Source organism: Chiloscyllium punctatum, chromosome 9, assembly GCF_047496795.1.
Source record: "Chiloscyllium punctatum isolate Juve2018m chromosome 9, sChiPun1.3, whole genome shotgun sequence".
NCBI classification, from domain to species: Eukaryota; Metazoa; Chordata; class Chondrichthyes; order Orectolobiformes; family Hemiscylliidae; genus Chiloscyllium; species Chiloscyllium punctatum.
The window spans coordinates 25,658,993-25,685,576 of record NC_092747.1 but is presented as its reverse complement, the minus strand read 5'-3'; the positions used below and the strand labels follow the sequence as shown (position 1 = coordinate 25,685,576).

Here is a 26,584-nt window from a genome sequence, read left to right as displayed (position 1 = left end):
GTTAGAAAAGGATTTACAAAACCTGATAGTTCATAGAGCAACACAGGATCCTAGCATATAAGGACTCCTTTTGCACCCTCAAGTAGTAGTAGCTTGTCTCATCATCTGTCCTTGGCTACCCAGATTTCTAGATAGAAAAGAAAGCTTTTTGCTTATGCCAGTAGATGCCTTGAGCTGAAAGAAAAGAATATGGAGAATTACTCCAATATGAAATTGATCTGCTAACTTTGAGGTGGGATATTTCTCAGAAGTTCAGAGATATTCTGGTAAAAAGGATGCTTTTGGGGAAAGGCCTTGTGAGGCGAACAATCAAACACACAGAAGATTTTGTCAACAATATGTAAACCACAGGCATAATTCCATGTAAATAGTGTAACTTCCTCAATTAACCTTAATTTCTCTTTATTTTTGCAATGATCTGATGCCACTGGAATAAATAATCCTACTTCATGTTCTCTGCGCTTTTCAGGTGTTCAAATGTCTGAGTAAGTGAGGACTGCAGATGCCGGAGATTAGAGTAGAGAATGCGGTACTGGAAAAGCACAGCAGGTCAGGCAGCATCTGAGTAGCAGGAAAATAGACATTTCGGGCAAAAGCCCTTTGTCAGGTTCCTTCGTCGATTCTCCTGCTTCTCGGATACTGCCTGACCTACTGTGTTTTACCAGCAGCACACTCTCAACTCTCAGGGTACAATGCTGTGTCACTTTATACCTACAACTTTTAAGCAATTTTGTCTGAAATAAATTTTGTTTTTACTTAGATGTATTTTGATTTGAAATTATACCCACTTTAAATTCGCAAGATCCACAAAAATTTATGAATGTTGGTTCAGCTAATTAGTTGAGACTTTTCCAAGTGGAACAGCCATCAATTTTTTCATTTAGCCATGCAGTATTGAGAAAATAGTGAGTGATGGAGCATTTCCTACAGCAATTTATAATCTGAGACAGAATGAATTTTCATACAATACACTGGTATGGGGCTTAGCACAACAGGCAATGAAAATAAAGTAAGTTTCAAGAAGTTTGATATCCAAATTAAGGATTAGAATGTTTATATCAACACATACAGGTAAGAGCCAAAGGATTCTTTGTCAGTATCTCTCTCGTGAATTCAGAGGCATAAAAAGATCTTGCTCTTTAAATGGTGATTGTGACTCAGTCAGAAACACACAGGCCCATGAAGTGCATGTGATCAAAAGTATGTACCTATTTGCTCAGACCAATTCAATTGTAAGTTGTAAGTTTGCATCCAGAAGACTTGTCGAAATTTACTGTTGTGTTCAGTGATAAGAAATAACTCCTATTTATTAAAGAGGTGTATGCATTTCATTCATATAATTCGTGTAAAATAAAGAAACTTGTTGATTTATAGTTAGCGTTGTAATCACAATCATCAGTACCTTCTTTTGTTCCAATGCCCTCATGCTATTGTTTTGATGCTGTAGATCAAAGTGGGTGATGTTTGATCCATTTGCATAACATCACTTCCACCACTTCAAGAAATCATGGGTGAGCACATTGCTTAGTATTGTGGGTTAGCTCTATTTCGTGGATGGGCAATTTGACATTCTCACCTTTTGACAATTGGCAGACAATTACCTCCAAGAGCTCCAGCCAAAGCTTCCTTCTTGAGTTGCACTGTTCTATGTTTCCATGGTCTGTCATCCATCCAGAGGCAAACTTTTGCACCAAACTACCCATAGCAAAGTTACACAAAATAATTTGGTACAGATCTCTAGCAACTGTGTAATTCTGCTCCTGTTGATTTCCAAATTCATCTATTTTGAGGGTGATTATTGCCCTCCGCCAAATTGATAGTGTTACCTGGAGTAGAATACTTCATCAAGAAAAAAGTTGCAGAGCATTTTAAAGCCGAGTTACAATGTGCCCACATAAAATCTAGATTTCTGGATCTCTTTATGAGACGGATATTATGATTACCCCAAAGATAATGACACCCACATTCCATGAAATAATTAATTTTAATGTCTTAATGAGTCCCAGTCCTACAAAGTAAATACATTCCTGCATAATATTTCTGCCACCATCTATTACTTGTACTTATCACTTTCCTACGGGAAGGAAACTTTCCATGCTTGGGGTTTGAAATTAAAAGCATCTGTCATCACTGTAAGTTGGTATCTATGTCACTGACAAAAGTGATTAAAAGGCATTAAAGAGTTGAGATTCTCAATGAAAGTTAGAGATATCACCACTAATTCTCACATCCCAAGAACTGAATAGAAAAATAAAGGATGTCTTGTTTTGCAGCTATCCATGACTCAGCTCTTATTTTGCTGTGGAGACAGTGACATTGTAGTAATGTTACTGGGCTTGTAATTCAGAAATCTAGGCTAATGCTCTATATTAGGTTCAGATTTCATCCTGGTAATTGGTAGAGTTGAATTAATTATAAATAAGTTTTGAATTGCAAAGTAGTTTCAATAATGATCACCATGAATCTATCAATTGTTGTTAAAGACCCTATCTGGTTCATTAGGGAAGCAAATTTGACATTTTTATCTGATCTGGCCAACATGTGATTCCAGATCTACAGCAACACAGTTGGCTCTTAGCTGCCTTCTAATATGGCTTAGCAAGGTGCTTTGGGATAAGTAATAAATGCTGTCTTTGTTAGTGGCACCCACATCTCATGAAAGAATATCTTTTTAAAAAGTAAGTGATGTCTTTACAAAGTAAATACATTCCTGCATGATATTTCTGTCACAACCTGCCAACTGTACTTATAACATTCCTAATCTGCTTCAGATCCCAATCTTATGGCAATAGATTTCTGACAACCATCAATTTTCATTAATTCTTCATACCATTATCACAAAATATTTGTATATTTATTAGCATGGCCGTTCAACTTCAAGTCATTCTGACTTACTGGATACGTTATGTTTTTTACATAATAGGTTTAGCCATTCTATAAATGTCTTTATACTCCCTATGATTCAGAATGAATCATCACTTACCAATTTATAAATAAATTATAATGAGAAAGGAAAAGGTCCCCTGTATATCTGCTTATTAGAACATAGCACATGCTTCCCCTTGCCCCTACTGCACAGAATTAATACATATCTATAAGACAAGTCTCAAGCTATAAACCAAAAGGTGATTTATTTAATATAAGGCAGGTAAATCTATAATAACTGAGTGCCGAAGAATGCATTTAGAGGTGTGGAAATTGCATCATGTATGACATGTATTTTGTAAGAAAAGAGTCAAGAGTGTGATACTGGAAAATTGCAACAGGTCAGGCAGCATCCATGCAGCAGGTGAATCGACATTTCAGGCATAAGCCCTTAATCAGGAAGGGCAGCCAGCCATGTGACAAGGTACAAGTTCCATCTATTCAATTATAGATCCAGCTGCAGCTGCTGTATTTGACTTTCGTTTTTCAATCCCTTCACTTTGGAAAGAGAATATTCAATCCATCAAGATTTGCAATGATATTACAGAACTATCTCAACTTCATTTATAACCTCTAAATATCTTTAAATCTTAATATCAATATTTTAGTTCACCTCTTTATTACTTGTTAGTTAAACAACTTGCAGCAGCAGTTGTATTAAAAAAGCTATCTTTTTATCTTAGAGCATAAAGCTGTGCTGCAAAGTAAAATGTAATTCTGCAAGTACAAATTCACCCCACACACTTATATGTGCTCATATTATCACCATATCATCGCATGTGACTTGGTTGTGGAAATGTCTGTCTCCATTTTAACCAGGGCTATATGGTGATGGAAGTGTGCTACTGTTTGTAACAAAATAGCTTAGTATTAGTCCAGACACTGAAGTGCTTGTGACTGTAATATATGCATATACCAGGAGCTGTAATAAGCATCTTCAGTCCTAATTTACCAAATCTAGTTCCTATGCTACAGGAACAGAATAAGTATTGCTCGAGCAAGTACCCTGAAGGGTGCAAAAACCCACAACACAGGAGCAGATCTTCTTGTCTTTATCCAACTTCACAGACACACATTTCACAGGCATACTTTACAATGTCCTTTTTGTAGATGTTCAATTTTTCCAGAATCAATTCAAAGTGATATTTAGCTCCCAAGGGGTTTTTTTTCCTGTCCTTTCCTTTTCTCAACCTAATAACTTGTGATCTTAGAACTGTCTGTCATAATGAGGTTTTCATTTCCTGGAGTCTCTCCCTCCAGCCCAAGTTTGGCAGCTTTTCCAGTCTAATTTAACACCCACAAACTTGATTTTTTTTAATGTGAACTTGAGTTTCCACCTGTTTTTCTGCATGGCGAACTATTCCTGGCCTCTAGCTGCTCCAGCTCTCCTAGATTCAGGTAGACTCAATTCCCTGTTGTGATATTCAGTGAAAACCTAGGAAAACTCATAACCTATTTTTCATAATGGGTTCCTCTGCATTCTTCCCAATGGCAATGTCAATTCAATGAGCCTTACATCTAAGTAGAAATGCTAATTACCTTTGTGAGCCCAATTCCTTTCATCTTGCAACTAAATAGACAGTTTAAACATAAATATTCGCAACCCAATTCAGTGTGCATTAGCACACAGGCTACTGCATTTGTCTCCAACAGTAAACACATATACCTCCTTGCCACTAAAACAAACTAAACAGTCCCTTGATCTCCAGCAATCAAACCAACACAACTGATTTTGGTTTACTGTGTGGCTAACGTCAGAGTAGAGCACATGACAACTTTCAAACTTCTTGACCTGAGAATTATTACACTTCCTCAGAAAGAACGAAAAATTGTCACCATTAGTGTTGTCCTCAGACACATCATTCAAATTATAACAACTAATGACATTTCTTTAATTGACTTATTATAACAGTGCAAGTAAATTCTGTTCTCATGCTATCATACCTTCCATTAAGCTACTCCATCACAGTGGAATCATGATCTATGTCAATCAAATACATATAATAGTTCCGATTTAAACATTTTCTCATGGTGATTCTTAAATGCCATCCTCTATGCCAGAAAACTGGCTAGTAGGTTCTTGTTCATGATGACTAAAATTCATATCATTTCCACTTCCTTGGTTAAAGGATGGCACAACTGTTTTAGTCTGGGACACTTTGTCATAAACAATATTGCAAACTTTGATTATCTCTCTCATGTCTTTGTACAGCAGTAGATTTAAATTATGGGTGCAAACGAAATTTTCTGTCATAATACTTTTTACTTGAGGTTCAGTAGGTTCCTTTGGTTTTTCTATAATATCAGATATTGTATTAGCTTCAGGGTGTCAAAATTTAAATGTCATTTTTGGATCAACCTGTTCAAATTTTGCCTTCTGATCTCTATTCTCCTTCAGAGGTATACATATACAGTGTTCTCGGCTTTGTTAATTGAGACATAGTGTACAGCAGCTAGAGGTTGGTGCTGAACCTGTACGAGACACTTGTTAGACCTCAGCTTGGATATTGTATACAGTTGTGGGGACTACATTATGGGAAGGATGTGAATACATTGGAGAGATTGCAGAAGCAATTTACAAGAATGGTTCCAAGAATGAGAAACTTCAGTTATGAGGATAATTGAAGAAGTTGGGACTGTCCTTCTTTGAGACAAGAAGGCTGAGAGGGGATTAGGTAGAGGTTTTCAAAATCATGAGCAGGCTACGCAAAGTATATATGGAGAAGCTGTTCCCGTTCATAAAAATAAAAAGAATGAGTGACATGCAAATAAGCAAGGGTGATGTGAGAAAAAAATACTTTCATACAGCGAGTAGTTAGGGTTTGGAATATATTGCGTGGAAGTGTGGTGGAGGCAGGTTCAGTTGAGACACTTAAAAAGGCATTGGATGATTATTTGGATAGAAATGGTGTGCAGGGATTTGGGAAAAGGCAGAAGATTGGAACTAGGCACAATGGACCAAGTGCCTCCTTCTGCACTGTAGCAGTTCTAAGATTCTGTACATGCTATTGTTTTAAATTGCCTTCCACACCTTCCACACTCTTTCTGTTTCTTATCTTTCCATTCAGGAAAGTACAGGTTTTGTCCAATTTCTTAAAAGCAAGTACCATAAGCCTCTTGATTTTTATAGTTTATTTTCTGCTCCAATACTTAAGTGTGGCATTGACTGTAAACAAATAATTTTGTTTCAAACACTGCTTTTCTTTAGTTTTCTATTAGCTTGGAAGTTTGCTGCTGCATTTTGTTTTGACACTTGTGGCTTAGAATCTGCAAGCAACTTCAACTGAGACACATACAATCCATTTGCAACCATTGTAACTCTTTATATTTAGCCCAAGTTCTTAATATTTACTCTCAAAAGTCTAAGCTTTTGATTCTTTGGATGAATCTTCATACAGAACTTTCATTTACAAATAGTGCTGGATATCTCTGGTCCATTGCCAATTTCAAGAAGATGGTAGCACTTTGTCTCTCACTAAATTACTTCCTGACATAAAATCAACATCATTAGTATATAATTTTGACACCAGTCCAATAATAACAGATCCATTGCCTAGAACATTGTTCAAACTCACTCTACATGATGGAATAGCCAAAAACATTTCCATCAATAACTTGTATCAGTATACTTTTATCTCGTAAACATCTGAAGGATAATCCATGTCTTTTGTTAGCATCAAGCATTGAGCAAACCAATATTCCAACATTTTTTGCTGGTTTTAATAGCAGACAAGAATTACTTTACCCAGAAATATAAAAGTGCAAAACATCTTTTACAGTGGGATTTACTGTAAATACATGTTGATGATATACATTTTCAAGCTGTTATATTCTATACTATTGACTCTATTGTAGATTGGTCATAAAACAAACTTAAAATGACAGGCTCCTAAATAAGTCAGCAGTATTAGATTGGCAAGTATTGTCTAAATTGTGACACACGACCACAAGATGAAAATGCTGCAGATTGTAATCTACACTTTGCATGTTTTCAAATTGGTATGTTTGTTCATATGATTATGTTCTTACCTCTCATTTCACAAGATTATGTATTTGAATCACATATCAGAATGTTAGCAAGTGATCTTAGTTGACAATCTTGTGTGATGTTAATAGAGTGTGATAATGTCAATGTGCTATCAGTTGGATGAAGCACTAAAACCAAGGGTCATGCCCACCTTGTGTGGAAGGCCTTACCCACCAGGAGTTTGTGGGTTCATTGACAAGACACTTCACTTACATGCACATCTGGAGTGTCACAGTTATTGTGCTGTCAGAACCTTAAACATGTGTCAAATATCTGAGGGAAGACTCTTTGGCAAGGAACCAATAATACAAATGTTGAGCTATGCAATCCTTATTTTCAGATTTTGAGCCTGAATGATCAGGAAAGCCAACTGAATTTTCTTAAAGTATACCTTGACTGACATTATTTGCGATCCTCCATTCTTATATGAAAGCTATAAAAGAGAGGCCACATACTTTGCTGAAACTCTACAGTCTGCTTTCTTTCAGGTTGTGGGTATTCTCTGGGAGGTCCAGCATAGGTGGTGTTGCTAGGCAACAGGTAAAGAGATAGAGTCCACTGAAAAAGGTAATGGTAAGGTATTATATACTGGTTTATTTCAATCGAGCATTCTTCAATTTTACGTCAGAATATTAATTCTGTGAGGCTTACAACTATTTAAGTTAGTTTTACTGGGCTATATTTAACCAGGAATGTATCTGTATTTCTTTATAATTATAAGAGCTGTACTTGTCTGCTTGCAGTCTGCTAGAGATTTCCCAATGGTGATTGACTCCCTGAAATGACCTTCAATACTTTTCAGTCTCTACCTTTGTACAAGTGCCTTGGGACGTAGGTCATCTGACTGAGGGAATTTATTAGTTTTTTGCTGCTTGAGCCTATCCAGAATTTTTGCTTTGCAAATGCCAAAATCCCAAAGCTCTCACAATGTGTGTTTGATGTCAGGTGGTATATAGCTTGTGTCCTCCCTGGTTAAAAACCTCAAAGATGTAGTCATATAATATGTCAACTATCTCTTGTTCATTGTAATCTTCAACTCCTTCAGGGACTCAACATTCTTTCACCAATTCTGTTGCTAACATAGCTCTGGGAGAATATTTTGACATCATATTTTCTATTTGTGCCTTTCTATCTTACTCTTAGCATTGTGACTGATCACTTAATTGTAGCACACCAAGTTGATATTATAACACAGTTATATGCATTCATAGATTCAAAATGTGTAATGTGTCATCTTAAGATATTAAGATCACCTCCTAATAGTAAATGGGAACCAATTAGAAAATTAGTCCTTATTTATCAATCCAGATACTTGTTTTCATTAAGTAACCATTTAAATATTAGAATTTTAAGCATAAAAAAGTTTCAAGTTCTTTTTCAAAATCCCTGGAACCAGCTCTAACAGTGATATGTCATTGAGCAATATCTAAATAGCTGTAGCAGAAAAATAATTTATTTGAATCTATGCTTTAAAGCTTCAAGGAGACTAAGTCCTCTAAGCCAGTGGGAAATTCGGGGCATGTGTAATCAATCAAAACATTGAAACTAGTGCTGTGTTTTCCCCTAGAATTTTTCAAAGTGAAACTTGTGCATTGAATGCCTATGTTGCTAAGATACCAGAGGTTTAATTCTTATTGCAATCAGTACGTATATCTTGGTGCTAATGATTTTTAAAGTAGACTACAATTACACCATATTTAATCTACAAGAGGGCATGGATTAATATGGCATAGATAACAATGTAAATGTAATTTTAATTGCTTCAGATAATACCTGTATCAGTACTGCTGGTAATGTCACCTTGAGATAGCATTGTAGTGAGGCTATGCCAGCTAAACCATTGGGAAATATTTTTATTCAGCATTACTGCAGCTAAGGCCACTTTAAAATGAAAGTGCAATTTACAGTCAAGCAACACCATTCTCAAAAACATACATTTGGAAAAGGAACTGCATGATAACTGGAAATGAAGAATCTCTTTTTACAAAGAGATCTTTTATGAATAACTCCTTATTGCAACATGACTATCTGGCATGGGCTGAGGGTGTCTACATAGAGGAACGCTAGAATTCTAAGAAAATTATTTTTAAATTATGATTGTGAGAGATAGAAAAGATATAATTGAGGTCACTTAGATTGAACATTGTGTAGAAATTACAACTGATTCTGTTTTAGTTTCCATGTTGAATTGTGGAAAAAGTGGTCTTGTAATTACCAAGGTAATATTAGCGTTTGAACACGTAACATGACAATAGCACATAGCATTTCACTATTCGCAATTTTTGCAGAGGTATTAAACATTTAAAATTAAAGAATATATTATAAATAATAGAAAAGTAATAGTGTAATTTCAAAGTCAACAGCATTAATATGATTAGAAGATTTATTCATGTGATTGGATTGAGAGGCAACCTTGTAGAAGTGTATAAAATAATGAGGGGCATAAATAGAGTAAATAGTAGTTGGCTTTTCCCTAGGATGATGAATTTGAAGTCTAGAGGGCAATTTTCAAGGTGAGAGGAGGAAGATTTTAAAAAGACATGAGGGGCAAATATTTTACACAGAGGGTGGTTCGCATGTGGAGTGAACTTCCTGAGGAATTGATGGATGTGGGTACAGTTACAACATTTAAAAAACGTTCAGATAAGTTTATGAAGATAACAGGTTTGGGGAGATAAGGGCCAGAGCAGGCAGTTGAGACTAGTTAGTCTGGGATTATGTTCGGCAAGGAGTGGTTGGACCGAAGGGTCTGTTTCCATGCAGTACGACTCCATGCTCTATCTGTTAGTAATTCAAGATGTGGGTACTTTACAAAGGGATTGGAGAAGTCATTGCAATCTGTCTCAAACAAGTAAAGAGGGATGAATCAGCTTCCATCTTTGTAAGCAGTCTTGGTTCCCTGCAACAAAGATTTTAAATTTTCTTTAGCATGTAGCTTTATTCTTCTTAAATTAAATATATTACTAGTGAAGATTAAGGTGTGATGGAATATTCCACAATTGCCTGGATGAGTGCAGCTCCAACAACACTCAAGGTGTGACACCATTCAGGATAAGCAGGAGGCTGGAAGAACACAGCAAGTCAGGCAGTATCAAGAGGTGCAGAAGTAAACGTTTCAGGTGTAACCCTTCTTCAGTAATATCCTGAAGAAGGACTACACCCAAAACATTGAATTCTGCACCTCCTGATGCTGCCTGGCTTGCAGTGATCTGTCTGTCTACTTTGGATTCCAGCATCTGCAGTTTTTTTTGTCTCTAACCATTCAGGATAAAGCATCCTACTTGATTGGCACCACATCCTCAAACATCCACTCCCTCCACCTCAGTCGCAGTAATGTGTACCATCTACGAGTCCTGCAGAAATTCACCAAGACTGCTTAAACAGTACATTCCACACTCACAACTGTCTATCCAGAAAGACAAGGGCCTCAGATACATGGGAGCAGCATTACTTGAAAGTAAGCCTGCTAAATGCTTTTTTTTTAACCACCCTGTCTATATGTGACACAAACTTCAAAGAATTATGTACCTGACCCCTAGGTCCCTCTGATCTATAATGCTACCCCAGGCCCTACTGTTAATTGTATAAGCCCTACCTTTATTTATTGTATCAAAATGCAATACCCCATAATTATCCAAATTGAACTCTATCTGCCATTTTTCAACCAATTGACCCATTTAATCAAGATCCCTTTGTAATCTAAGAAAATCTTCTTCACTGTCTACTATGCCATCAATTTTGGTGTCATCCACAAATTTACTAACCATGCCTTCTACATTTTCATCCAAATCATTTATATAAATGACAACCAAAAGAGGATCCAGAACTGATCCCTGGGGAACTCAGCTGGTGACAGGCCTCCAGTCTGAAAAGCAACCCTCTACTGCCACTCTCTGTCTGATGCCATTAGGCCAATTATGCATCCAAATGGCAGGCTCACCCTGAATCCCATGTGACCTAACTGTACTGATTAGTCTACCATGCGGAACTTTGTCAAAGCTTTTCTAAAGTCCAAGTTAACAATGTCTACTGCTCTGCCATCATCAATCTTTTTGGCAACTTCCTCAAAATACTCAATCAAGTTTGTGAGACATTATTTTCCTCGCACAAAGCCAATGCTGACTATTCCTAATCAATTTTTGCCTCTCTAAATATCCATAAATTCTATCTTTTATAATCAACCCCAACAATTTATCCACAACCAAAGTCAGACTCACAGGTCTATAGTTCCCTGGTTTCTCCTTACAACCTTTGTTCAACAAAGGTACAACATTAGCCACCCTCCAGTCATCAGGCACCTCACCCATAGTTATAGATGATGCAAATATTTCTGCAAAGAGTCTCACAATTTTCTCCTTTACTTTCCACAATGTTCTGGGATGCATTAGATTAGATAATGGAAATTTATCCACCTTTATATTCTTTAAGACCTCGCAAACTTCCCCTCCTGCAATGTGAACTGTTTTTAAAATATCAATCTTTATTTCTTTGTGTCGTCTAGCCTCCATTTGTTTCTCCACAGTAAAAACTGACATGAAATATTCATTTGCATCTCTCCCATCTCCTGGGGTTCAACACTAAGGCAATCTCCTTGATCTTTAAGGTGCCCAACCCTCTCTCTAGTTACCCTCTTGTTCTTAATGTATTTGTAGAATCTCTGGATTATCCTTAACTTTATCTGCAATACTATCTCATACCCCTTCTTTACCTTCCTGATTTCTTTCTTAAGAATGCCCTACACTCTTTGTATTAATTAAGAGATTAAATTGAAACAAGTTAGCTGTATCTAAAATAAGATTCTCTTTTATTCTTGACTAGAACCTCAATATGTCAATTTTCCTACTCCTTGGATGCTGCCTGACCTGCTGTGCTTTTCCAGCACCACTGTAATCTAGACTCTGGTTTCCAGCATCTGCAGTCCTTGTTTTTACCTAGAACCTCAATATTGTTATTCATGCATTGTTCCATAATCTTATCAACCTTACTCTTGACTCCAATAAGAATACAATGCCTCCGAACTTTCATCATTACACTCTTGAAAGCCTCCCACTTGTCAGATGTCATTTTACCTGTGAACAGTCTACTCCAATCAATTTTTGAAAATTCTTGTCACATACCATTAAAATTTGCCTTACTCCAGTTAAAAATCTTTAATTATTATGGAAGACTTATCCTTTTGCATAACCATTTTGAAACTAACAGAATTATGACTGCTAGACCCAAAGTGTACGGTTGGTTAAGTGGCCACCTGGAAGCCAGTTTCCAAAAGCCGGTTACTGAAAGAAATGGCAAGGAAGAGGTAAAAAATGAAACAGTGAACTGCAATTTGAATTACTAGAGATCAAAATAGAAGAGAATTTTCTAATCCCCCCTACCGTGAAAGTAAGAGGAGATATATGACAATTTTTTTTGCACTCTCAGTGACAGAAGTATGAAATAGCAGCAGAATTGTTTTTAAAATTGAACCGATATATGTTGCAACTCTGCTACCAGGCAAACGATTACTACAAATGGTATGGCAGTCTAGATCTCACTGAGGAGCAGAAAGGCCAGACTGCTGAAATTGTGAAGACTTTGAAGATACACTTTGAACTTTATATTAATTTAACATATGAACAGTATGTGTTCAACATTGGAGTTCAGTGGACAGGGAAACTATTGATCAGTGCATGACTGCATTGCTAAATCTAGCTTGTTCCTGTCAATTTAGACAATTGAAAAATGATCTCAGCAGAGGTGAGATAGTCTTAGGCATGGTATATCCTTCAGTGACAGGTCATCAGCAGTGAGAGGGGAAACGTACTTTCCAGAAAGTTATTAAAATGAGCAAAACTCTAAGATTGTTAATCATCAGCTGGAGTGTATTAACAGGAAAACAAATGATGCTTTGCACGATATTGAGAGTCAGCCTAATCTAAATGGAAGCAATATATTCAAAGCAAGAAAGTAGCAATTGCACAAAAAAACAGCAGAAAGATCAAGGCCAGAGGGCAGGATATAAATGTTGCATGGGCATCACATTAAAGAAAAGGAACCGTGTCCAATGAGGGGAAAGCTGTGCTTTAACAGCAAGAAGCCAAGTCTTTTTTCGTGCAAGTGCTTAACTAGAAATAAGCAAAACAAACCCATAAAGATTTCTGCTGGAGACATGCTAGCTAATAAATTTCATGATGAATGTGGTTTGAATCTCCAGGTCTAAAGATGATCAATGGTTTGTGACTGTTAGAATGATGACTAGAAGGAAAGCTTCAAATGATGTGGCATCAGATAGACAGTGGTGTTTCATGTAACATCATTAGTGTAGCAGACCTGTGTGAATTGTCCAAAGGTCGTGACCTGAAAACAAAGTCCTCGAAAGTAAGGTTATAACATGGAACAATCCTCACACTGTTACAGCACAGAGACAGACAGCCAATTCAATTCAAATCAGTCTCCATATCCTCCCGCTAAAACAGACAATCTCACATTTTCCTACTTTATACTGCATTTGCTACATCTTTGCTTATTTACTTAACCTTTCTCTGTCCCTTTGTAACCTCCTAATGTCTCTTCCCAACTTTTGCTTTGATTTGATTTATTGTAGTCATGTATACCTAAGTACAGTGTAAAGCTTTGTTTTGTGATCAGTACGGGCAGATCATGGTAAAGAAGGACAGACAGGTCATAGGCTGCTTAAACAGACCAAAAAGTACAAGGTTACAGTTGCGCAGGAGGTGCACAAAGCAAGATCAACATTAACAAGATCAACATTATTTGAAGTTAGAGAAGTCCATTCAACAGTCTAATTATAACAGAGAAGAAGCTGTTCTTGAACTTGTTGGTGTTTGTGTGTGTGTGTGTTCAAGCTTCTGTATCTTCTGCCTGATGGAAGAGGTTGGAAAAGACCATTACCATGTGAGAGGGGTGTTTGATGAAGTTGGCAGCCTTGCCGCAGCAACGAGAGGTATAAATGGAGTCGATGGATGGGAGATTGACTTCAGTGATGGTCTGGGCTGTGCACACAACTTTATCTAATTTCTTACAGTCCTCAGCAGTTGTTATATCAGGCAATTATGCACCCAGATAGAATGCTTTCTATGGTGCATTTGTAAAGGTTTGTGAAGGGCCTTATGGACAAGCTGAATTTCCTAAGACACCTGAGGAAGAAGAGGCATTATTGTGCCTTCTTGACGATCATATCTACTTGGGAGGTCTAGGACAAATTGTCAGTTATTGTCACTCCTAGGAACTTAACATTCTAGACCCTCTCCACCTCAGCTGCATTGATGTAAATAGGGGTGTGTCATCCTCCTTTCTTCCTGAGGTCAATGATCAGTTCCTTTGTTTTGCCAACATTGAGAGACAGGTTGTTATCACTGCACCATGACACCAAGCCCTCTATCTCCTTCCTGTATTCTGACTCATCATTGTTTGATATCTGACCTACTATGGTGTAGTCAGCAAACTTGCAGACAGTGTTCGTACGGAACTTGGCTACAGAGTCGTGGGTGTACAGGAATACATTAGGGGGCTGAGAACACATCCTTGCAGAGAGCCAATGTTGAGGATTATTATGGAGGAGGTGCTGCTGTCTATCTTCCCTGATTGTGGTATGTGGGTCAGGAAGTCAAGGATCCAGTTGCAGAGGGCAGAGCCAAGACTTAGGTCTCGGAGTTTTGAGATCAGTCTGGTAGGGATTATGATGTTGAAGGCAAAGCTGTAGTTGATGAGTAGAAGCTGGATCTAGGCATCCTTGTTATCTAGATGTTCCAGAGATGAGTGTAGGGCCATGGAAATGATATCTGCTATGGACCTATTTCTCTGGTAGGCAAATTGCAGGGGATCGAGACAGGCTGGGAGGCTTGTGTTGATGTGGGCCATGAACAGCCTATCGAAGCATTTCATTATTAAGGAAGTCAGAGCCACTCAGGTAGTCTTTAAGGCAGATTGCATGTGTTTTCTTTGGTACTGGGTCGATGGTCATCTTCTTGAAGCAGGTGTTGACTTCGGATTGTAGCAAGGAAAGGTTGAAGATGTCAGCAAATACCTCTGTCAGCTGGTCTGCACAGGATCTAAGTGGGATATCCATCTGGGCCTGTTGCTTCCTTCGGGTTTACTCTCAGGAAGACCAATCAGATAAAAGCAGCAGTGACAGAGGGAACAGGTGCATCCTGGGCAGGTGACATCATGCCACTGGCATTCTGCTCAAACAGAGCATAAAAAGCATTGAGTGCATCAGGGAGGGATGTGTTTTTGTCCGCTATATTGCTCTACTTCATTCTGTATCCTGTTATGTTGTGTAGACCTTGCTAAAGGCAGCAGGTGTCCATATTGTTAATTTGGGCCTCTAACCTGATCCAGTATTGTCTCTTGGCATCTCTGGGCCTTGCAGAGGTTATATCTGAATTTTCTGTATAGATTTGGATCGTCTAACTTGAATGCTGCATGGCTAATCTTCAGTATATCGTGGATTTCCCAGTTCATCCAAAGTGTCCAGTTGGGGAACACATAGATTGACTTCTTTGACATGCATTCTTCTACACACTTGCTAATGAAGTCCGTGTTGGTGGTGGCATACTCATTTAGTTGTCTCATGAATTCTTGAATATGGTCCAGTTCAAGCAGTCCTGGAGAAGTTCTTTGGCTGTCTCAGACCAGCATTGTACTACTTTTTGTGAAGGATCGTCCCATTTTCAACTTCTGCTAGTAACATTGGAGGAGGAACACACCTCCTGATCTGATCTGATTTTCCAAAGTTGGACGGGGCATGGAGTGGTGGGTGTCTTTGATGTTTATGAAGCAGTGATCAAGGAAGTTCCAACCAGTCTTTGTGTCATACTCAAATATTTCAACCATACTTTTGGTCCCTTCATAGAAGTCATTTATACAAATTGTAAACATTTAAGAGTCCAGCACTAAGTCTGGTTGCAGACAAGTCAATACATCTTCTCAAACACAAAATGACCCACTTATGCCTATTCTCTGTTTGTTGTGAGCTAGCCACTCTCTATCCTTGCCAATGTGACACCCTACATAATGAGCTTTAATTTTCCACAATAATTTTCTTGCGTTAGAAGAAGTAAGTATAGTCCATTCACTGAGTCTCCTTTATCCACAATGTCTATTATCTCTTCAAAAACTTCCAGTAAGTTGGTTAAGGATGATGTCCCTTTTTCAATACCACACTGAGTCTGTTTGATTACTTTGGATTTCTCTGCATGCCTTTCTATAATGTCTTTAATTACAGCTTTTAACGTCTTCCCTATGGCACATGTTAAACTAATCAGCCTCTTTTACCTCTGTCTCCCTTCCTCTTTGAATAAAGGACTTAAATTCGATATTTTAGAATTGAATGGAAACTTGACTGAATCTAGGGAATGTTTTGAAAATTAAGGCCAGCACATCAATTATCTCACAAGCTTTTTTTTAAGACTCTAGGGTGATATCCATCACATATATTGCTGAAATGCACTCCCTGTGTAAAAAGTTGAAAATGTTGAGAAAAAGTGTGATGACTTCTAGATTCAGAGAAAAAACAACTCCACAGTTGCAATTCATCAACCCAGAGGTAACACTGAATTGGAAAGACAAGTGTCTAACTTAAATCAATATGTAGGTGAATTGGGAAAATCAGGTTAGGAGCAGACCCAAGAAAGGAATTTGTGGAATGTCCAAGAGCTGTTTTTTTTGGAGCAGCTTGTGATGCAGCTCACTAAGGCACAGGCAATTCTAGATTTGATGATATGCAATGAAGCAGACTTGATTAGGGAGCTTAAGGTAAAGAAGCCCCTGGGGGGACAGAGACCGTAAATACGCGTTGTGACACTTCTTCCGCCGCCTCCACCGCTAAGCTTAGTTTTTCAATCAGGACTCACGCCCATCTTCTGAGGACCCCTTCACTCACCTCCAACACACTCCATCCACCTGGATCCTTCCCAAGATCCACAAGCCTGACCACCCCGGCCGACCCATTGTCTCAGTCTGCTCCTGCCCCACCAAACTTATCTCCACCTACCTCGATACTGTCCTTTCTCCCCAGTTCAGGAACTTCCCACATACATTCAAGTCACCACTCACGCCCTCCACCTCCTCCAAGACTTCCGTTTCCCTGGCCCCCAATGCCTCATCTTCACCATGGACATCCAATCCCTTTACACCTCCACCTGCCATGACCAGGGCCTCCAAGCCCTCCGTTTCTTCCTCTCCCGACGTCCCCAACACTACCCTTCCACTGATACTGTCATTCATTTGGCTGAACTGGTCCTCACCCTTAACAATTTCTCCTTCAAATCCTCCCACTTCCTCCAGTTGAAAGGGGTAGCCATGGGCACCCGTATGGGCCCCAGTTATGCCTGTCTCTTTGTTGGTTACATAGAACAGTCCGTCTTCTGTAGTTACACTGGCACCACTCCCCACCTCTTCCTTCGCTACATTGGTGACTGCACCGGCACCACCTCATGCTCCCGCAAGGAGGTTGAGCAGTTCATCAACTTCACCAACACATTCCACCCTGATCTTAAATCCACCTGGACCATCTCTGACATCTCCCTCCCCTTTCTGGACCTCTTCATCTCCATCAATGATGACCGACTTAACACTGACATTTTTTACAAGCCCACCGACTCCCATAGCAATCTGGATTACACCTCTTCCCACCCTACCTCCTGCAAAAATGCTATCCTGTATTCCCAATTCCTCTGCCTCTGCCATATCTGCTCCCAGGAGGACCAGTTCCACCACAGAACACACCAGATAGCCTCCTTCTTTAAAGATCGCAATTTCCCTTCCCACTTGGTTGAAGATGCCCTCTGATGCATTTCATCCACATCCTGCACCTCTGCCCTCAAACCCCACCCCTCCAAACGCAACAAGGACAGACCACACCCCACCCCCGGTCCTCACCTTCTACCCTACTAACCTTTGCATAAACTGCATCATTCAAATGGACCCCACCACCAAAGATATATTTCCCTCCCCAATCCTTTCCGCTTTCCACAAAGACCATTCCCTCCATGACTACCTGGTCAGGTCCACCTTCCCCTGCCACGCAAGAATTGCAAAACCTGTGCCCACACCTCCTTCCTCACCTCCATCCAATGCCCCAAAGGAGCCTTCCACATCCATCAAAGTTTCACCTGCACATCCACCAATGTCATTTATTCTATCCATTGCTCCCGATGTGGTCTCCTTTACACTGGGGAGACTGAACGCCTTCTCTGAAGAGCGATTTAGGGAACAACTCCGGGACACCCGCACCAATCAACCCCACCACCCCGTGGCCGAACATTTCAACTCCCCCTCCCACTCTGCCGAGGACATGCAGATCCTGGGCCTCCTCCACTGCCAGTCCCTCACCACCTGATGCCTGAAGGAAGACCGCCTCATCTTCCGCCTTGGAACACTTCAACCCCAGGGCATCAATGTGGACTTCACCAGTTTCCTCATTTCCCCTTCCCCCATCTTACCCCAGTTCCAACCTTCCAGCTCAGCATCATCCTCCTGACCTGTCCTACCTGCCAATCTTCCTTCCCACCTATCCACTCCACACTCCTCTCCAACCTATCACCTTCATCCCCACCTCCATCCACCTATTGTATTCTTGGCCGCCTTCTCATCAGCCCCACACCCCTCCCATTTATCTCTCCATCCCGGGAGGCTCCTGCCTCATTCCTGATGAACGTTTTTGCCTAAAATGTCATTTTTTCTGCTCCTCGGATGCTGCCTGACCGGCTGTGCTTTTCAAGCACCACTCTAATCTAGACTATGATAGAATTCACCCTGCTGTTTCAGAGGGAGAAGCTAAAATCAGGTGTAATGGTATTCCAACTGAGTAAAGGAAATTACAAAGACATGAGGGAGGAGCTGGCCAGAGTTGATTGGAATGAGAGCTAGCAGGGAAGATGGTGGAACAGCAATGGCAGGAATTTCTGTGGGTAATTCAGGAGGCACAGCAGAAATCCATCCCTAACAAGAAGAAGTACACTAAGGGGTGGATGCTAAGGTAACCATGACTGACAAGGAAAGTCAGGAACAACATAAAAACAAAAGAACAGGCAAACAATGTGGTGAGGGTTTGTGAGAAACCAGAGGATTTGGAAGCCTTTAAAAAACCAGTAGAGGATAACTACAAAAGCAATAAGATGAAATATGCTGGTAATTTAGCTCATAATATAAACAAAGTTTGCAAGAGTTTGTTTAGATATATAAAATGAAAGAGAGAGGGGAGAGTAGACATTAGATTGCTGGAAAATATGGCTGACGAAGAATAGGTACTTTGTCTCAGCCTTCATGGTGGAAGATGCCAGTAGTATACCAAACCTTCAATGCAGTCAGTGAGCAGAGGTGAATGCAGTGGCTATCACTAAAGGGAAGGCACTGGGGAAACTGAAAAGTCAAACGGTGGATAAATCATTTGGACTAGATGGACTACACTCCAGGGTTTTGAAGGAGATAGCTGAGGAGATTGGGTAGGCATTGATAGTGATCTTTCAGGAATCATTGCAATCAGGGAGGGCCCTAGAACTGGAAATTGGCTAATATAACACCTCTGTTTAAGGAGAGACTGAGACAGAAGATAGGAAATTATAGTCCAGCCACTGGTAAGATTTTATAGTCCATTATTCAGGATGAGATTGCACAATACTTGGAGTGCATGATAAAATAGGAGTGAGTCAGCAAGGCTTCATTAAAGGGAGGCCATGCCTGACAAATCTATTAGAATTCTTTGAGTAGGCAATCAACAAGTTGGACAAAAGAGAACCAGTGGATGTGATCTATTTGGATTTCCAGAAGGCCTTTGACAGGGTGCTGCACAGAAGGCTGTTAAATAAGATAAGATTTAATGGTATTAAGGGCAAGGTAATGGCATGGATAGTGGGTCAGCTGACTGGCAGAAGGCAGACAGTAGGGATAAAGTGTCTTTTCAGGATGGCACTGACTACCAATACAGTTCCAGAGGGATCAGTTTTTGGACCACAACTATTCACATTGTACATTAAGGATCTGGATGAAGGAACTGAGGGCATATTGCTAAGTGTGCAGATAACACAAAGATAGATGGATGGACAGGTAGTGTTAAGGAAGTGAGAAGACTGCAGAAGGATTTGGACTGGCTAGGAGAATGAACAAAGAAGTGACAGTTGGAATACCTGAGAAGATGTTGAGAAGATGTTTCCATTAGTAGGAGAGGTGAGGACCTGAGGCCACAGCCATAGAGTGAAGGCAGGATCCTTTAGAACTGAGATGAGGAGGAATTTCTTCAGTCAAAGGGTAGTCAATCTGTGGAACTCATTGCTGCAGAAGGAGGTGGAAGTCAAGTCTTTGATGGATAGATAGGTTCCTGAGTAATAAGAGCATCACAAGATACAGGGAAAAGTTAGGAAAATAGGGTTGAGAAACATATCAGCCATGATTGATTGGCAGAGCTGACTCGATGGGCTGAAAGGCCTAATTCTTTTCTAGATTAGATTCCCTACAGTATGGAAACAGGCCCTTCAGCCCGGCAAGTCCACACTGACCCTCCAAAGAGTAACCAATCTGAAGCCCATTTCACCTACACTATTCAATGTACGTCCATATGTCTTGAAGCGGTTAAAGGTGGATAAATCCCCAGGACCTGATCAGGTGTACCTGGGAATTCTGTGGGAAGCTAGAGAAGTGATTGCTGGGCCTCTTGATGAGATATTTGTATCATCAATAGTCACAGGTGAGGTGCTGGAAGATTGGAGGTTGGCAAATGTGGTGCCATTGTTTAAGAAGGGTGGTAAGGACAAGCTGAGGAATTATGGACCAGTGAGCCTGACCTCGGTGGTGGGCAAGTTGTTGGAGGGAATCCTGAGGGACAGGATGTACATGTATTTGGAAAGGCAAGGACTGATTCGGGATAGTCAACATGGCTTTGTGCATGGGAAATCATGTCTCACAAACTTGATTCAGTTTTTTGATAAGTAACAAAGAGTATTGATGAGGGCAGAGCAGTGGATGTGATCTAGATGGACTTCAGTAAGGCGTTCGACAAGGTTCCCCATGGGAGACTGATTAGCAAGGTTAGATCTCATGGAATACAGGGATAACTAGTCATTTGGATACAGAACTGGCTCAAAGGTAGAAGACAGAGGGTGGTGGTGGAGGGTTGTTTTTCAGACTGGAGGCCTGTGACCAGTGGAGTGCCACAAGGATCGGTGCTGGGCCCTCTACTTTTTGTCATTTACATAAATGATTTGGATGTGAGCATAAGTGGTACAGTTAGTAAGTTTGTAGATGACACCAAAATTGGAGGTGTCGTGGACAGCGAAGAGGGTTACCTCAGATTACAATAGGATCTTGACCAGATGGGCCAATGGGCTGAGAAGTGGTAGATGGAGTTTAATTCAGATAAATGCAAGGTGCTGCATTTTGGGAAAGCAAATCTTAGCAGGACTTATACACTGAATGGTAAGGTCCAAGGGAGTGTTGCTGAACAAAGAGACCATGGAGTGTAGATTCATAGCTCCTTGAAAGTGGAGTCGCAGGTAGATAGGATAGTGAAGAAGGTGTTTGGTATGCTTTCCTTTATTGGTCAGAGTATTGAGTACAGGAGTTGGGAGTTCATGTTGCGACTATACAGGACATTGGTTAGGCCACTGTTGGAATATTGCGTGCAATTCTGGTCTCCTTCCTATTGGAAAGATGTTGTGAAACTTGAAAGGGTTCAGAAAAGATTTACAAGGATGTTGCCAGGGTTGGAGGATCTGAGCTAGAGGGAGAGGCTGAACAGGCTGGGGCTGTTTTCCTTGGAGCGTCAGAGGCTGAGGGGTGACCTTATAGAGGTTTACAAAATTATGAGGGGTATGGATAGGATAAATAGGCAAAGTCTTTTCCCTGGGGTCGGGGAGTCCAGAACTAGAGGGCATGGGTTTAGGATGAGAGGTGAAAGATATAAAAGAGACCTAAGGGGCAACTTTTTCACGCAGAGGGTAGTATGTGTATGGAATGAGCTGCCAGAGGAAGTGGTGGAGGCTGGTACAATAGCAACATTTAAGAAGCATTTGGATGTGTATATGTATAGGAAGGGTTTGGAGGGATATGGGTCTAGATTGGGTTGGGATATCTGGTTGGCATGGACGGGTTGGACCGAAGGGTCTGTTTCCATGCTGTACATCTCTATGACTCTATGATTCTATATGCTTGTCCAATGACGACTTAAATGTACTTAAAGTTGGTGAATCTATTACCGTTGCAGGCAAAGTATTCCATACCCTTACTACTCTCTGAGTAAAGAAACTACCTCTGACATCTGTCCTATGTCTATCACCCCTCAATTTAAAGCTATGCCCCCTTTGCTCACCATCACCATTCTTGGAAAAATGCTCTCCCTGTCCACCCTATCTAACCCTCTTATTGCATTATATGTCTCTATTAAGTCACCTCTCAACCTTCTTCTCTCTAACGAAAAAGCCTCAAGTCCCTTAACCTTTCCTCATAAGACCTTCCCTCCATACCAGGCAACATCCTAGTAAATCTCCTCTGCACCCTTTCCAAAACTTCCACATCCTTATTATATGCAGTGACCAGAACTGTACACAATACTCCAAGTGTGGCCGCACTAGAGTTTTGTACAGCTGTAGCATAACCTTATGGTCCGGAACTCGATCCCTCTATTAATAAAAGCTAAAACACTGTATGCCTTCTTAACAACCCTGAAAATGTGTTGCTGGAAAAGCGCAGCAGGTCAGGCAGCATCCAAGGAGTAGGAGAATCAACGTTTCAGGCATCAGCCCTTCTTCAGGATGCCTGAAATGTCGATTCTCCTGCTCCTTGGATGCTGCCTGACCTGCTGCGCTTTTCCAGCAACACATTTTCAGCTCTGATCTCCAGCATCTGCAGTCCTCACTTTCTTAACAACCATGTCAACCTAGGTGGCAACTTTCAAGGATCTGTGTACCTGGACACCAAGATCTCTTTGCGCATCTACACTACCAAGAATCTTACCATTAGCCCAGTCCTTTGCATTCTGGTTACTCTGACCAAAGTGAATCAACTCACACTTGTCCACATTAAACTCCATTTGCCACCTCGCAGCCTAGCTCTGCAGCTTATCTATGTCTCTCTGTAACCTACAACATCCTTCGTCACTATCCACAACTCTACCAACCTTAGTGTCATCTGCAAGTTTACTAACCCACCCTTCTACGCCAGATTGTTTATCAAAATGACGAACAGCATGGACCCCAACACCGACCCTTGCAGTACACCATTGGTAACTGGACTCCAGGATGAACATTTCCCATCAACTACCACCCTCTGTCTTCTTTCAGCAAGCCAATTACTGATCCAAACTGCTATATCTCCCACAATCCCATTCCTCCGCATTTTGTACAATAGCCTACTGTGGGGAATCTTATCGATCGCCTTGCTGAAATCCATATACACCACATCAACTGGTTTACTCTCATCTACCTGTTTGGTCACCTTCTCAAAGAACTCAATAAGGTTTGTGCGGCACGATCCACCCTTCACAAAACCGTGCTGACTATCCCTAATCAAATTATTCTTTTATAGATGAATTATAAATCCTATCTCTTATAACCTTTTCCAACACTTTACCAACTACTGAAGTAAGGCTCACTGGTCTATAATTACCAGGATTGTCTCTACTCCCCTTCTTGAACAGGGGAACCACATTTGCTATCCTCCAGTCTTCTGGCACTATTCCTGTAGACAATGATGATTTAAGACTCAGCAATCTCCTCCCTGGATTCCCAGAAGATCCTAGGATAATTCCCATCTGGCCAAGGGGACTTATCTATTTTCACACTCTGCAGGATTTCTAATACCTCTTCCTAGTGAACCTCAATCATACCTAGTCTAGTAGGCTGTATCTCAGTAATCTCCTCGACAACATTGTCATTTTCTAGAGTGAATGCTGTTGAAAAATATTCATTTAGTACTTCCCCTATCTCCTCTGACTCCACACACAACTTCCCACTACTATCCTTGATTGGCCCTATCTTACTCTCGTCATTCTTTTATTCCTTGAATACCTATAGAAAGCCTTAGGGTTTACCCTGATCCTATCCACCAACAACTTCTCATGTCTCCTCCTGGCTCTTCTGAGCTCTCTCTTTAGGTCTTTCCTGGCTACCTTGTAACCCTCAAGTGCCCTAACTGAGCTTTCATATCTCATCCTAACATAAGCCTTCTTCTTCCTCTTGACCAGAGATTCCACTTCCTTCGTAAACCACGGCTCCCACGCTCTACAGCTTCCTCCCTGCCTGTCAGGTACATACTTATCTAGGACACACAGTAGCTTTTCCTTGAATAAGCTCCACATTTCTATTGTGCCTATCCCCTGCAGTTTCCTTCCCCATCCTATGCTTCCTAAATCTTGCCTAATCGCATCGTAATTGCCTTTCCCCCAGCTGTAACTCTTGCCCAGTGGTATACACCTATCCCTTTCTATCACTAAAGTAAACATAACAGAATTGTGATCGCTATCACCAAAGTGCTCACCTACTTCCAAGTCTAACACCTGACCGGGCTCATTACCCAGTACCAAATCTAATGTGGCTTCACCCCCTTGTTGGCCTGTCTACATACGGTGTCAGGAAGCCCTCCTGCACACACTGGACAAAAACTGACCCATCTATAGTGTAGTGTTCCCAGTCAATATTTGGAAAGTTGAAGTCCTCCATGGCAACCACCCTGTCTCTCTCATTCCTATCGAGCATCATCTTTGCTATCCTTTCCTCTACATCCCTGGAACTATTCAGAGGCCAATAGAAAACTCCCAACAGGATGACCTCTCCTTTCCCGTTTCTAAGAAAACCCACACAGACATGAAGAGAATGTGCAAACTCCACACAGTCACCCAAGTGGGAATTGAACCGGAGTCCCTGGTGCTGTGAGGCAGCAGTGCTAACCACTGTGCCACCGTGCCACCCTTTATGTTCTACCTTATGGTTTTATAAATTGAGCAATTCTCCAAAGTGCTGCAGGAAGTAGTGAAGAAAGCTTGTCCTAAAAGCACCAAGGGCACAACATTGATATCGCAGAGTATTGGGCTTATTGAAATGAATTAATACCCTAAGCAATGTTCCCTCTAAACTGCTTCTGTGCACAGCGACTGGCATTGGCATTGACTTCTGGTTACAGAGGTTGCTACTGTGCGTGGACCTGGGATGCCTGTGCAGATGGAAAGACAATAAGAGGAAATTCTGAGCCTAAAATAGCATCTTATACAAAGAAAATAGAGTTATTATCCCCAAAGAGATGAGAAAAGAGATATCGTAATGCACGCAAGCTGTCAGGGAATTGAATCTTTTCTGAGGATGGCAAAGTGTTCTCCTAACCAAATATGAGCTGTGTGATCCAGTAACACCTCAGTCAGTGCAGAGGAAGCAAGCAAGCTAAAGAGTTGCTTATAATGCTTTCTGCCTCAGAACTTCAACTTAACTTCATCATGGCTAATTCCTTGGGAAATTTAGTTCTGACCATGTGGAAGAACAGGGGACAATCAGTGAGGAAATACTACAACTCCGGAGTAAATTTTAGGAAAAGCTGCAACAGAGCTGATAGGAAATACATATTAAAGACAAACACCAAATTCTGATACACTGTAGCAATTCATCACCTGGTTTGGTGTTTTGCAATTGGATGTTAAATATACTAACATTTCTAGCTTTCTTTAAAATGTTGGAAATGTTATATAGCTTTATTATACGTCTACCTTAAATTGTAGACATTTATGTTTTTATTTAACCTATTGATCCTCCTTAACACATTTAGAGACGTTATAACACACCTTTGGAGCAGATAGGATTTGAACCTAGAGTAGGGACGCTACTACTGCATCATATGTAGACTTTTATAATTTTGAGTATTAAGTGTGTTTAGAATTAAATTCATTCCATGTTAAAAATAAAAAAAGTTATATTTATATAGTTGGGCCTCTGTTCATGAATTCGGAGAGGAGTACTATGATAAACAACATGCATTAAGTTGAAATTAAAAGCAAATTCAAACAAATTTTTTTAATGAGGTGTTGAAAATTGTTTCGCTGCTTAATGTGCAGTGTGTGTTGCTGAAAAGTAACGTTGACCTGTTTTCTAGAACCTTCTTTGGTATTAAGAGAAGGATCAGTCACCAGTGACAATAAATCCCTAATCAGATCACTTAGATTAAGAGGAGAGACTGAGTCCAGATACCATTTGTCTCATAAATTTACAGACAAAAGTGAATTCAGTTCTAAACTGGGCAAAACGTGCGATTGAATGCTTTCTGAGTTTGTGCAGAAATGGCCCTGGTGAAGAGTGGCTCGCTATGGAGACAAAGTGAGTGTTTTTAAAGTATAATCTTTTTTGGAGAGGGAATTCTGAAAAGGATTTAGAATATACAGCATTACATTAATTTTATTAAAATTAATTTCACATCCAAGTTTATAACAAATGTTTTAAGTAATTCAATCAGTAGGTCTGCTAATATTCAAAGTTTTGCCATAATTTCAAATGATTTGTTTTGAGAAACATAATATCTCCGCTCCTACTACAGTTTTTTCTTAAGGGCGAAAGGTTATAGTTTTGAGTCATAGAGATCCAAAGTAAGAAAATAAATGCCCTTCAACCCATTTAGTCTGCAATTATTTATAATTAGCCATAGATTATACAATGGTTTTCT

The 26,584-nt window shown here is 40.1% G+C and overlaps 1 protein-coding gene across 4 annotated transcripts in view; it reads left to right on the top strand.

Moving 5' to 3' along the window:
- The window catches only part of plekhb1 (pleckstrin homology domain containing B1), a 217,575-nt gene that overhangs the window by 81,804 nt on the left and 109,187 nt on the right, over window positions 1-26,584 (top strand). For 2 of the 4 annotated variants that reach the window (XM_072577082.1, XM_072577079.1), the window contains exon 1: window positions 26,097-26,241. The exons of the other annotated variants lie outside the window; for them this stretch is intronic. In XM_072577082.1, the coding sequence (XP_072433183.1) occupies window positions 26,205-26,241 (37 nt within the window). In that variant the 5' untranslated portion in view covers window positions 26,097-26,204. Of the gene's footprint in view, window positions 1-26,096; window positions 26,242-26,584 lie in introns of those variants that run through there. 4 annotated transcript variants of the gene reach the window in all.